General features: G+C 37.2%; 1 protein-coding gene across 4 annotated transcripts in view; it reads left to right on the top strand.

Moving 5' to 3' along the window:
- Nucleotides 1–826: 826 nt before the first annotated feature.
- Nucleotides 827–12,973, top strand: part of SCYL2 (SCY1 like pseudokinase 2) — a gene marked incomplete at both ends in the record, with an annotated part of 47,204 nt that continues 35,057 nt past the window's right edge. For all 4 annotated transcript variants that reach the window (XM_080706243.1, XM_080706242.1, XM_080706241.1 and 1 more), the window contains 2 exons: nucleotides 827–1,003; nucleotides 12,581–12,738. In XM_080706243.1, coding sequence (XP_080562369.1) covers nucleotides 827–1,003; nucleotides 12,581–12,738 — 335 coding nt within the window. The remainder of the gene's footprint in view (nucleotides 1,004–12,580; nucleotides 12,739–12,973) is intronic.

Below are 12,973 nucleotides of genomic sequence, written 5' to 3'. Positions count from 1 at the left end.
TTTTAGTGTGAAGATTCAGGCAGGTGTCCCACAACACTTTTAAGTGTGTGTGTGTGTGTGGGGGGGGTACTGGGGATTAATTTCAAGGGATTTATTTGTACCTCTGACCTATACTCACAGGTCTGTTTTACTTTTTATTTTTTTACTTATTTATTTGTTTTTGGTGGTAATGGGGTTCCTGGAAACCCTTCTACCTCCGGGCTATACTCCCAGAACTATTTTTTTATATTTTTATTTGGAAACAGGGTTTCTTAAGCCAGCAAGGCTGACTTTGAACCTGTGCTATCCTCCTGTCTCTGCCTCCCAAACCCGGGGATTACAAGTGTTCGCCACCACGCCCGGCTTTTACTTTTTATTTTGAAACAGGGTCTCACTCAGTTGTGTAGGGCCTTTGCTGAGTTGCTGAGGCTGGCCACAAACTTGTGATCCTCCTGTTTCAGCCTCCCAAGAACTGGGATTACTAGTGTGTGCTACCACACTCAGCTCACTTTACGTCTTAAAGGATTCATGTTGTATAGTTGAGCAACATTCATTCTCTGTCTTCATGTCTGTGTTAAGTGTGAATGTTTATTTTCCTGGTCTATGATAACTGAGGTTGAGAGGAACAGTTTGACTTAAATTTTTACTTAAATTCATACTCAAGCAAATTGGGTTTTCTGAAGACAAAACCAACACATAACGTTTATCTATTTGGAATTGTTTTGCTCATTGTTTGGGTTACTAAGCTTTTAAATTAAATTATGAATAAGTGCCTAGACAAAAAATGACCAGTTCTTCCATACCTTCCTGTGTTCCTAGGTAACTGTAGCTACCCAGTAGTGCAACCATGGAGTCCATGCTTAATAAATTGAAGAGCACTGTTACAAAAGTAACAGCTGATGTCACTAGTGCTGTAATGGGAAATCCTGTCACTAGAGAATTTGATGTTGGTCGACACATTGCCAGTGGTGGCAATGGGCTAGCTTGGAAGATTTTTAATGGCACAAAAAAGTCAACCAAACAGGTAAGTTATTCAGTCCAATTGTAAAAAAATACTTGCTAAGTACCATAATGTACACACATGCATTTTTATGTTGAGAAATGCTCATATACTTAAATAAAGTTGTCGCCGACTAATCTCAGTTGGGTCCTTATTGTCAGCTCCCGGTCAAATCCTCAGAAAGATGGGGCAAAAGGCAGGTGGAGTTCTGCAGAAACTTATCTGCAGCAATTCCTTCCCCTCTATGAATTCCCTAAGTTTTTAGGTACGGCGCTTGGGAAAGAATTTGAGGTGGACAAAGGCTTCTTGAGCCAATGACACTTTATTACAAAAACTCCAAGAAATTTATACCTTTCACCAGTAAAGTTAATAGTAAGAGAAAAGGGAGGTGGGTGTAATCATTGTGAAGTAATAATGAATGACATGTAAACAAAGGTAATAAAACTAGTCCTTCAGCTGGCTGTTGATCTTCGAGAGAGATTGACTTCTGACTCCTGATTCTTTTCCAAGGTCTTTGCAGATAAGCAGTCCCAGGGGGCCACTTCCCAAAATAAACAAGCATGGCCAAGGCTTGGGGGTTTCTCGGGGAATCTTCTTTGGCTCTCTTGGAACTTTCCATCTTATGGACTCAGTTCATATAGCAAGTGTGGGGAGACGTGGTGATTCAGGTGGATGTGATAAAGTTTCTCCAGGTGTTGGCATTTTTATCTCCTAAATCTGAAAGCTTAAGCAAACTCACAACACAGTTTTGCAGACAAAATACCACAAACAACACCACAAAGTTCTTGGTTTTAATTGTCAGATATATTTCCTTAACTGCTGAACACTCTTCTTTAGACAATAAGCCTATTAAAAGTCTAACCATCTTTAATAACCCATTTCTCTGTCACAAACCCTCTGCAACCTGCTTCTAACTTTCTAATTCCTTTCTCTCCCGGTTGGGACTTTCTTATGATAAGCTCTTCTTCATGCAAAAATGCTTTTCTTACTCTTACACGGTATTTTCTTTCCTTCATACATATATATTTAGAACGTCTGTCCTTTATTTTGTCATATTCATTAACCATGCGGTCAGCCTCTCTGTCTTCAGGAATATTTACACTGGGCGTAAAAGTCACCAATCTTTCTCCTTGAGTCTATTGTATTTGGGCAACTAAGTTGTTTATCAACTAAATTGCTTTAAGGTCACACACAAGGTTTTTATCTTCTCTGTCTCTAGGCAGGATCTCAAGGGTAAACAAAGTTTCCTTAAACTGAACTACCTTACCTGAGTTAATAGCTTAACCTAAGTTAGTGATAGTGAGGGTCAGAGACCCTTTGTAATTGCTGCAGCTGGAATGCTTATCACAGCATCTGAATTCTGGCCAGTTTTTATTATTATTGAGCAGAGCCAAGGACGTTTATTTCCACGGACTCAGTTTCTATTTATAGTCCTAATTTCACATCACTGGAGCAATTCGTGTAGAAAGTTAAAGGAAATATTAATAGTCATGAAGGGTAAAAGTGGGGGATATTTTGGCCAGAGACGATACCTCTTTCTCGGGGCGTTCTGCCGATAAACTATGTGGAGTGGGGGTCTCAATACATAGATGCCGAGGCAGCAGGATGTCTTGGCATAAAGTAAAAAAGGAAAAGCCAAAAGTTCTTTAATGTGTTTTTAAATGGGTTATTTAGTTTTTATTTCATCTTATGAAATCACTCAAAAAGAAATGCTTTTAAAGATGCCCTGTATAGCCGGATCAAATGGTGAATCTATTCCCAGTTTTCTAAGGAATCTCCATACTGATCTCCATAGTGGCTGAACTACTTTGCACTCCCACCAACAGTGTAAAAGAGTTCCTCTTTCCCCACATCCTCGCCAGCAATTGTTGTTGTTTGACTTCTTTATGTTTGCCATTCTGATTGGGGTTAGATGGAATTTCAGTGTAGTTTTGATTTGCGTCTCCCTGATGGCTAGTGATGTTGAACATCTTTTCATGTATCTAGTGGCCATTTGTATCTCTTCTTTTGTGAAATGTCTTTTAATTTCAGTTGCCCATTTCTTGATTGGGTTGTTTTGCTAGTGTAGAGTTTTTTGAGCTCTTTGTATATTCTGGATATTAGCCCTCTATCAGAGTGGTGGCTGGTAAAGATCTTCTCACATTCTGTAGGCTTCCTCTTTAGGTTCTTGATGGTTTCCTTTGATGAGAAGAAACTTTTTAGTTTGAAGAGATCCCACTTATTAATTCTTGCTTTAATTTCCTGCACTTTGGAAGTCTATTGAGAAAGTTACTCCCTGTACCTATATGTTGAAGTGTAGATCCTATGCCTTTCTCTAATAACTTCACAGTCTCTGGTCTAATTTCTAAGTCTTAAATCCATCTTGAGTTGATTCCTGTGTAGGGTGAGAAATAAGGATTCAGATCCAACTTTCTACAAATGGATAGCCAGTTCTCCCAGCACCATTTGTTGAAAAGGCTGTCTTTTCTCTAGCGTATGAGTTTGGCCTCTTTGTCAAAGATCAGTTGACTATAGATGTGTGGGTTTGTTTCTGTGTCTTCTATTCTATTCCCCTGGTCAGTCTGCCTATTGTTGTGACAATACCATGCTGTTTTTACTACTATTGCTCTATAGTATAATTTGAAGTCCGGGAATGTCATGCCTCCTGCCTGATTCTTGTTGCTGAGAATTGCTTTGGCTATTCTGGGTCTTTTCTTCCTCCATAAAAAATTCATAACTGATTTTTCCAGGTCTATGAGAAATGTTGTTGGTATTTTAATGGGGATTGCATTGGATCTATATAGAACACTTTTGGAAGAATGGCCATTTTGATGATATTAATTCTGCCTATCCATGAATAAGGGAGATCTTTCCATCTTCCAAGGTCTTCTTCAATTTCTTTCTTTAATGTTTTGTAGTTTTCTCTGTAGAGGTCTTTTACATCTTTGTTAGGTTTATTCCTAGGTATTTTATATTGGTTAAGAGGTTATAGTAAATGGAATAGTTTTCTTTATTTCTTTCATTGTGGATTCATTGTTGACATAAAGAAAAGCAACTGATTTCTATAGGTTGATTTTGTATCCTGCGACTTTGCTGAATTGGTTAATCAGCTCCAGAAGTGTTTTGGTTGAGTTCATTGGATCTTCTAGATAAAGAATCATATCATCTGCAAATAAGGACAGTTTTAGCTCCTCTCTTCCTATTTGAATTCCTTTGATTTCCTTCTCTTGTCTTATTGCAAAACAGGGTCTCTTAAGCCAACGCTTTGAACCTGCAAGATCCTCCTGTCTCCGCCTCCCAAGCGCGGGGATTACAAGCGTGTGCCACCACGCCCGGCTTAAATGATCATTTTTGAACATTGTTTTGTTTTACAGTTTACCAGTAGCTCATCCAAAAAGCAAGTGAATGCTTAAATATTGACTAGTTTGAAAACCATTAATGAAGTTATATAGCCAGTCTCTTGCACTATCAACACTAGTGCAATTTTTTTTTTTTTTTTTTTTTTGTGGTACTGGGGATGGAACTCAGAGGCTTTCTACCTCTGGGCTATACTCCCAGACCCATTTTATATTTTATTTGGAAACAGGGTTTCACTAAGTTGCTGAGAGCCTCACTAAGTAGCTGAGGCTGGCTTCAAACCTGCGTGATCCTCCTGTCTCAGCCTCCCAAGCGCTGGGATTACAAGCGTGCGCCACCACGCCTGGTTGCAAATTGTTTTTATAGTTATAGCGATGTGTTGTTTAATGACAAGGATATGTTCCCCTAAATGCTTAATTGTTGGTTTTGTTGCTGCGCTAACACCACAGTGTGTACTTAATGCAAACTAAGATAACTACAGTTATCATTAATATCATCTTTTAGAACCAATATCATATGTCTAGTTCCTCATTGACCCAAATGTTGTTATAGAGTGCATCACTGTGTATAAGGAGTAAGCAAACACCAAATTCATAACTTGATACATTAAAAAAGTATTTTTTGGTGGTACTAGAGATTAAACCTAGGGGCATTCTATCTCTGAGCTCTACCCCCAGTATGATTTTTTATTCTTTATTTTGAAATGGTCTCACTAAGTTGAGGAGGGCATCACTAAGTAACTGAGGCTGGCCATGAACCCGAATCCTCCTGTCTCATCCTCCCAAGTCTGAGATTACAAGCGTGTGGTACCACGCTCGGCTTAATTTTATGAAGAATGTGGTAATAAAAATGTTTCTGTGCTTAACCAAAAGGTTATTTTGTTATTTGTGTTGTTAGTAGCATATATGCTAATGTCCTCTGATAATGTTGGAGCTTCTGTTGCTGCTCATAGAACGGGCATAAATGATATGACCCTGTTCTCAGTTGCTGACAGACTGCTAGAACTGGGCTTTCTTTGGAAACCATTCCATTTCACTCCCCTCAGTTTATGCTTTTAGTGGGAAGGTAGTTTTGGAGTTCACCATTATTCTTGGTGGATATGGTTTTGGATCTTCTTTCTTGCCTCCTTCACGATGTAGCGATCAGAACTGGTTATCCTATGTTTGATACTGCTTAATTATTTAACAAATAGCTCAGTCTCTGACAACCTTGACACTGAAGCCTCATTTTAATTTCTTAATTAAAAAACTCAATTCTTTTATACTCGCTTTATATTTATTAAAAGATATCATGTTAAGTAGGTAATAGTAGCCACTAGACTCATTTATTTATTTATTATGGTATTGGGGATTGAACCCAGGGGCATTCTTCCTCTGCGGTACATCCCAGCCCTATTTTATTATTTATTTTTGAAACAGGATCTCACAACATTTTGGAGGGCCTCTTAGTTACTGAGGCTGGCCATGAACCTGTGATCCTCTTGTTTCAGCCTCCCAAGTATAAAATTACAGGTATGTGCTACTATGCCTGGCTCAACATATTTATTTATTTATTTATTTATTTATTTATTTATTTATTTAATTTATTTGCGGGTCTGGGGATGGAACCCAGGGGCATTCGACCTCCGAGCTACACCCCCAGCCCTATTTTTTATTCTTTATTTTGAAACCGGGTCTCACTGAGTTTCAGAGGACCTCACTAAGTAGCTGAGGCTGCCCGCGAACCCTGATCCTCCTCCATCTCAGCTTCCCGAATGCTGGGATTACAAGCGTGCACCACCACGCCCAGCCTGACATATCTATTTAAATTAATTAAAATTCAGTAAAATTAAGCTCAATTTCCTAGTTATCTTAGTCTCGTTTCAAGCATTATGTGCCACATGTGCTGTGGACAGTGCAGATATAGAACTTACTATTAGTATATAAAGTTCTCTTGAATCGTGTTGATCTAGAGAAGCTGGAAGTAATGAAAAAGGATTCTTCTTTAGTCCAGCCTTCTCCCTGTCAAAGGGGACTTTAGTACTCAGCACTTCTTTCTTACCCTCACAGGCTTTCTTCACTGGCTATACTGACACTTGATTGTGGTTGTGTCTTATGTCAGCTTAGATGATTATTTTTGTTATTGTACCAGGGGATTGATCCCAGAGGCATTCTACCTTCCAGCTACACCCCCAGCCCTTTTTTTTTTTTTGGCAGTACTGGGGATGGAACCCAGCAGCATTCTACCTCTGAGTGACACCCTGAGCCCATTTTTTATTCTTTATTTTGAAACAGGGTCCCACTGAGTTGCAAAGGTCCTCATAAAGTAGCTGAGGCTGGCCGCGGCCTGCGATCCTCTTGTCTCAGCCTCCCAAATGCTGAGATTACAAGCATGCGCCACCATGCTCGGCTCACCCTCAGCCCTTTTTATTTTTTGTTTTGAAACAGTCTGTTTCCCTAGGTTGCTCTTAGTCTCCCTGTGTTGCTGAGGTGAGGCTGTCCTCCAACCCGCTATCCTCCTATTTGAGCCTCCCAAGCACTGGCTTACAGGCATGCACCACCATGCCTGGCAGCATATATAACCTTAAATTTGACGTGACTTTGAGATAACCCGTGGATTGCGAACGTTGGTGCGGTGGTGTGCACTTGTAATCCCAGCATTTGGGAGGTTGAGACAGGAGGGCAACTACTTAGTGAGGCTCTCTGCAACTCAGTGAGACTCTTTCAAAATAAAGAATAAAAAATAGGGCAGGGAGTGTCACTCGGAGGTAGAATGTCCCTGGGTTCCATCCCCAGTCCTGCAAAAAAGAAAAAAAAAAAGAAATAAAAAGGACACAACTTAGATTTTATTGCTTGAATTATATCATTTTTTACAGTGTTCAACTTTGTAGTAGGCAAAGTAGCTTGAAAAATTATAAATCAGGTCTATTTCAAATGGAAAATCCTCTATTGTGACAAATAATAGTTTTAAGAATAATTCAGCAGTCACTTTTTGTTTAAAGTTAGGCTGTTGAGAAAAATACTTTTTAGTGGGTAGCTTTTTTATTTTTTGCATATATATATATATTTTTTGGGGGGGTGGTAGTGGGGTTCTTGGAAACCCTTCTACCTCTGGGCTACACTCCCAGACCTATTTTATATTTTTTTATTTGCAAACAGGGTCTCTTAAGCCAGCAAGGCTGGCTTCGAACCTGCGCGATCCTCCTGTCTCTGCCTCCCAAGCGCGGGGATTACAAAGGTGCGCTACCATGCCCGGTGCCAATGTATTTTAAAGAATATGCAGTGAACAAAACAATAATATAGCAGATATTGTATGTATTTTATTCTAATAATTTTTGTATAAAAAAGAACCTCAAATTTAGTTAATCTTTGTCATTAAATTGTAGTGGATAATTGTATTATCTTTTCTTTATGTTTGAAAAATTTTATATGAGAAGATGAAAACGATTTTAATTCAAGATGACAGTGAAACATTTATTGCTTTTCTTTACTGACTACTACCAGGCAGTGAACTCAGAGAGACTTAAGATACTGCTAAGATCTTGTTGTGATATGGAGACCAGTAAAATTGCTTTGCATTTCGTTTTATTTTGTGGTGCTAGGGATCCAACCCAGGGCCTCATACACACTAAGCAAGACCCCTACCACTGAGTCACACCCAACCTCACCTTTAAGACATTGTTTCTTGTTTCAAGAAGCGTGGCCAGGTGTGATGGTACACACCTGTAATCCCAGTACTTGGGAGGCAGAGACAGGAGGATCACAGGTTCATAGCCAGTCTCAGCAACCTAAGTGAGGCCCTTGGAACTTAGTGAGATCCTGTGTCAAAAAAAATAAAAAAATAAAAAATAAAAATAGGGCTGGAGTGTAGCTCAGAGGTAGAATCCCCCTGGGTTCCATCCCCAGTACCACTAAGGGGGGTGGGGAGAAAGAAGCTTGTAATATCTGTAAAGTGATAGGACTTTTACAGATGTGGTATGTGTTAACAGGGAGTGGGTAGTTTGGGTTAATTATCCTTTATCTGATGTACTTGGGACCAGAGTGTTTCAGAGTACAGAGATTTTTGGATTTGGGAATAGGATATTTGCAGACTTTACTAGTTGAATATTGGTAATCAAAAGTCAAATCTGAAGCTTTTTGAGCACCTATACTTCTATGTCAGAGCATTTTTGATTTTAGATTTTCAGATTAGGGATGCTCAGTCTTATAGCAAACTAGTATAAGAAAAACACAAGCTGAAAATTTATATTCTGATGAAAGAGTTTGAAGTTCAGGGTAAGAGTTTTATTTTAGCTAATCAGTATGAAGGATGAAGGATTAATACAAAATTTCATTGAAATTGCTTAACAAAGAGAAATGTATTTTTAAAGTAGTTGACAATCTCACCTATGTAAGAATTTGTCATCTTTGACCTTATGCAATAAATTTCTCAAAGATTTTTTTTCTCCTTTTATGAGTTGTAAAACTGTAAGAGGTTGAGAACCTTTTCATGTGATCTTTTTTAAGATTTAAAACATCTTGAAACGATAAACACATTTAAATTAAATGCATTTATAGAATGTGTTACAGCAAAACACTAAAATAAGATTTTGCACATGAATGGTGAGATAGGAATGTGAACTTCTAGGTCAGTTGTTTTTAGTTCAAATTAATATTACATAAAGCTCTTTCTGGTTGTCTTTTGTCTTCTTAATGATAAAAAGTGCTAAGATTATGTGTTCGTGTACATTGGATGTCACTAATCCAAAAATTTGAAGTCTGAAATACTCTTAAAATCTAAAAATTTTAAGTGCCACCATGATGCCACAATGGAAAAGTCTTCCTCCTCATCGTTGTCCTCCTCCTCCTCCTCCTCCTCTTCTTCTTTTTCTTTTTGATATTTTTTAATTTTAGTTTGAAATAGGAACTCACAAGGCTCACTAAGATTGATCTTGAACCTCCAGTCCTTCTGTCTGAGCCTTTCAAGTACTGGCATTACAGGCGTGTACCATCATGCCTGGCTCACAGTGTAAAATTCTAAACCTGGCCTCAAATAATGGATTGCTATCAAAATACAGATGCACTGAAACTATTCTATAAAATTTCTTCAGGCTGTGAGTGTAAGGTATATATGACACTTAAGTGAAGTTCCAGTTTAGATTTGGGTCCCATTCTTAAGACATCATATATATATATATATATATATATATATATATATATATATATATATATGCACAGTTTCAGAATTTGAAAAATCCAAAAATCTGAAGACCTCTGGTCCAAAATTTTGTATAAGAGACACTCAATTTGTATATGCATGCTTCTTTTTTTGTGTGTGTATGGAACTGGGGATTGAACCCAGGGGCACTCTACCTCTGAGCTACACCCCAAGCCCTATTTTTTATTCTTTATTTTGAAACAGGATCTCACTAAGTTGCAGAGGGCCTCACTAAATAGCTGAGGCTGGCTATGAACCTGCGACCTTCCTGTCTCAGCCCCCCCAAAGCTAGGATTACAAGTGTGAGTCACCACGCCTGGCATGAATGTTTCTTAAAGTTGTCACTCATTTTGGTTGAGCTATAGAAAGGGCCCTATAGTGAAGCAACTAATGTGATCAATCAGAGGGTATGAGCCTCTTTAAAACGCAGGAGGTATATAAACAAATGTATCAAAGTAAATCACCAAAGAAGTGTGGGATGGAGGGAGGGGGAGGGAATGGGATGGGGGCTGAAGAAGGGCTAATTGGATGATGTGTGCTTGTATATCCTCTCAAGTCTTGTACTCCAATGTGATTGATATATGACTACAATGCACCAATTTAAAAAATAAATTAATTAAAAAAAAAGTTGTCACTCATTTTTAGTGACTTCTTTCCTGAAGGACTGTATTGTGTTTTTCTTGAGTTTTCCATATGTTATTTCTGAGAAATCAGAATTGCTGTATATTGGCTCTTAAATACCTGGGTTTGAATCTCAACTTTTCTTGTTACCTATGAGATCTTAGATACAACATGTATCCTTTCTACAATGTCCTCATCTGTGATTTGGGAATAATGTAACTTGTCTGATAGGATTGCTGTGAGGAATGGAATAATCCCTGAGAAAGAATTATTATTACCACACACAGGAATATTTGGCATGTAACTATGCAAATGTTATCTATTGTTATTTCTCTAAGTCAGTTGACTTGGAAACATCTTTATTTGTAAGATTCCTTATTAGACTAATGCGTGGAACTAGCTATAGAATATATTGTAATACATTTGTTCTTATCTCATTTTATGTTATTCTGGTCTAAAAATAACAAGATCAAGGTTTTTGTTTTGTTTATGGAACTGGGGATTGGACCTAGGGGGATTCTATCTCCAAGCTATACTCCCAGCCCTATTTTAGTTTTTATTTTGAAACAGGGTCTCACTAAGTTGCGGAGGGCCTTGCTTAAGTTGCTGAGGCTGGCTACACACCTTGATCCCCTTGTCTTAGCCTCCTAAGTACTGGGACTGCAAGTGTGAGCCACCATGCCTGGCTAAGGTTTTGAGTTCAAGGTAAACATAAATAAGATGCAGGCATGGCTTTCCAGTTTTGGCTGCTGTAAACCTAGAATCTGGGTTCGTAACCACTATTACATTCTTTCATGCTGAATGTTTATGCTGTACGGGAGAGGCATTATGTTTATTTCACAGTATTTTGTTTTAGTTGATATATTAATGTTCCTTATGAAGTTGACAAGATGTTGAATCTCTACCTTTTATTTTTCATAGATGATATTTGATATTGGCCTTCAGTGTTCATATCATTGATCATATGTATATCATTGAGTAGATGTGTGTTGGTGGAAAACTCACTAGTAATAGAAAATAACAAAGTATAGGTCCTGGTATTAGTAGTGTCACAATGATAACTAACATTTATCGAATGTTTATAGCATGTCAGATATTGCAATGAATTATTGTTGTTGTTGTTATTATTATTATTATTATTATTATTATTATTATTATTATTATTATTTTGGTGGTACTGGGGTTCCTGGAAGCCCTTCTCCCTCCGGGCTACACTCCCAGACCTATTTTATACTTTTTTATTTTTGGAAACAGGGTCTCTTAAGTCAGCACGGCTGGCTTTGAACATGTGCGATCCTCCTGTCTCTGCCTCCCAAGTGCAGGGATTACAAGCATGCACCACCACTCCCGGCAGGAATTATTGTTATATTTCTGTGTCATTTACTCCTCAGTGATTTTATGAGTTATTTATAGTATTATCTTTCCCCAGTTTTCTGTTGGAAAAAGTTGTGTAAAGGCAGCTGGTCAGTTGTAGGGAAACTGACTCAAATTATGGTCAGATTAACACATCCTTTGTTATTGAAAATGCCTTCTTACAAATGCTTGGGTGGTGGAGTGCAGTGGTTCATGCCCATCATCCCAGAATTTGGGGGGCTGAGACATCAGGATTGCAAGTTTGAAGCTGGCCTCAGCAATTTAGGAACCCTATTTCAAAATAAAAAATAGCTCAGTACAAAAAACAAAACAAGTGCTTGGGTAATGGAGTGTTAGAATTAAATTAATTAATTAATTAATTAATTAATAGTTCCTTTGTGTTATTATCAGAATTTGTCCTCTTATTTATGTGTAGAAAGAGCCTTCAATTTAAAACAGATTATTTTGAAAATTTTTTAGATTGGAATTCAGCACTGAATCTTTTTTAGTTGATTAGGTTGCCAGGATAATTTGTGAAAATAATCCTAATGTAGCAAAAATCAAAAATAAAAACAAAAGAAAATAGAAGGGAACAATAAAATAGATACTGTCGTGGATATTGATAGTTAAAAATTTTTATTTTATTTAATAAATTTTATTAATTTTATTTTTCTTATTTTGAAACAGGGCCTTGCTAAGTTGCTGAGGATAATCCTCCACTTTGACATTCTTTTGTCTCAGCTTCTCAAAATCTGGGATTGCAGGCATGTGCCACTATGCCTGGCTAAATTGTTAAACATTTTAATTTGTGTTTTAATTCTGATTTACAAAAGGGGAAATATTTAACACACAGATCATGTGTATCTGATACCAGAATTCAAAGGGATGGTAGAGATATTCTTCTCTTTAGATGAGGATTCTGAGTTTCATATGTTTAAAAATACTTATATTTACTAATCATGAAGAAACCAGTGTTTTGATCAGAAAAGCATTACAATGGTGTTAAAATTTCCATAGCATTAGTTTTTAGTCCTATTTGTAGACTTGACACTCACTGTAATTTTATTACTTTTATATAATTTTTGATTAAAATTAGTTACACAATTCTTTTATTAGGAAGTTGCTGTTTTTGTTTTTGATAAAAAGCTGATTGACAAATATCAAAAGTTTGAAAAGGATCAAATCATCGATTCTCTAAAACGAGGAGTCCAACAGTTAACTCGGCTACGACATCCCCGACTTCTTACTGTCCAGCATCCTTTAGAAGAATCAAGGTAAGTTTTTATAAAAACTTATATGAGAGAGACTTCTTGAAGACATATAATTAAAAATAACTATTTTTGAAAGCTAATTCAAATGTTAGTAAAATTTGTTATGATTTATTGAGTTCTTAAAGATTCATTATTTCCGTAACATGTATTTGCATTATGCATGTATATGTTTGTTTTGAGATATTAAGACTTTCTTCACATTTGATAAGAGTCTGTTTTTAAGTGCCTACTCTGTGTT

This window comes from Muscardinus avellanarius (assembly GCF_963383645.1).
Source record: "Muscardinus avellanarius genome assembly, chromosome: 11".
NCBI lineage: Eukaryota > Metazoa > Chordata > Mammalia > Rodentia > Gliridae > Muscardinus > Muscardinus avellanarius.
Note: the sequence above shows the minus strand (reverse complement) of the source record. Positions and strands in the feature narration are given on the sequence as shown.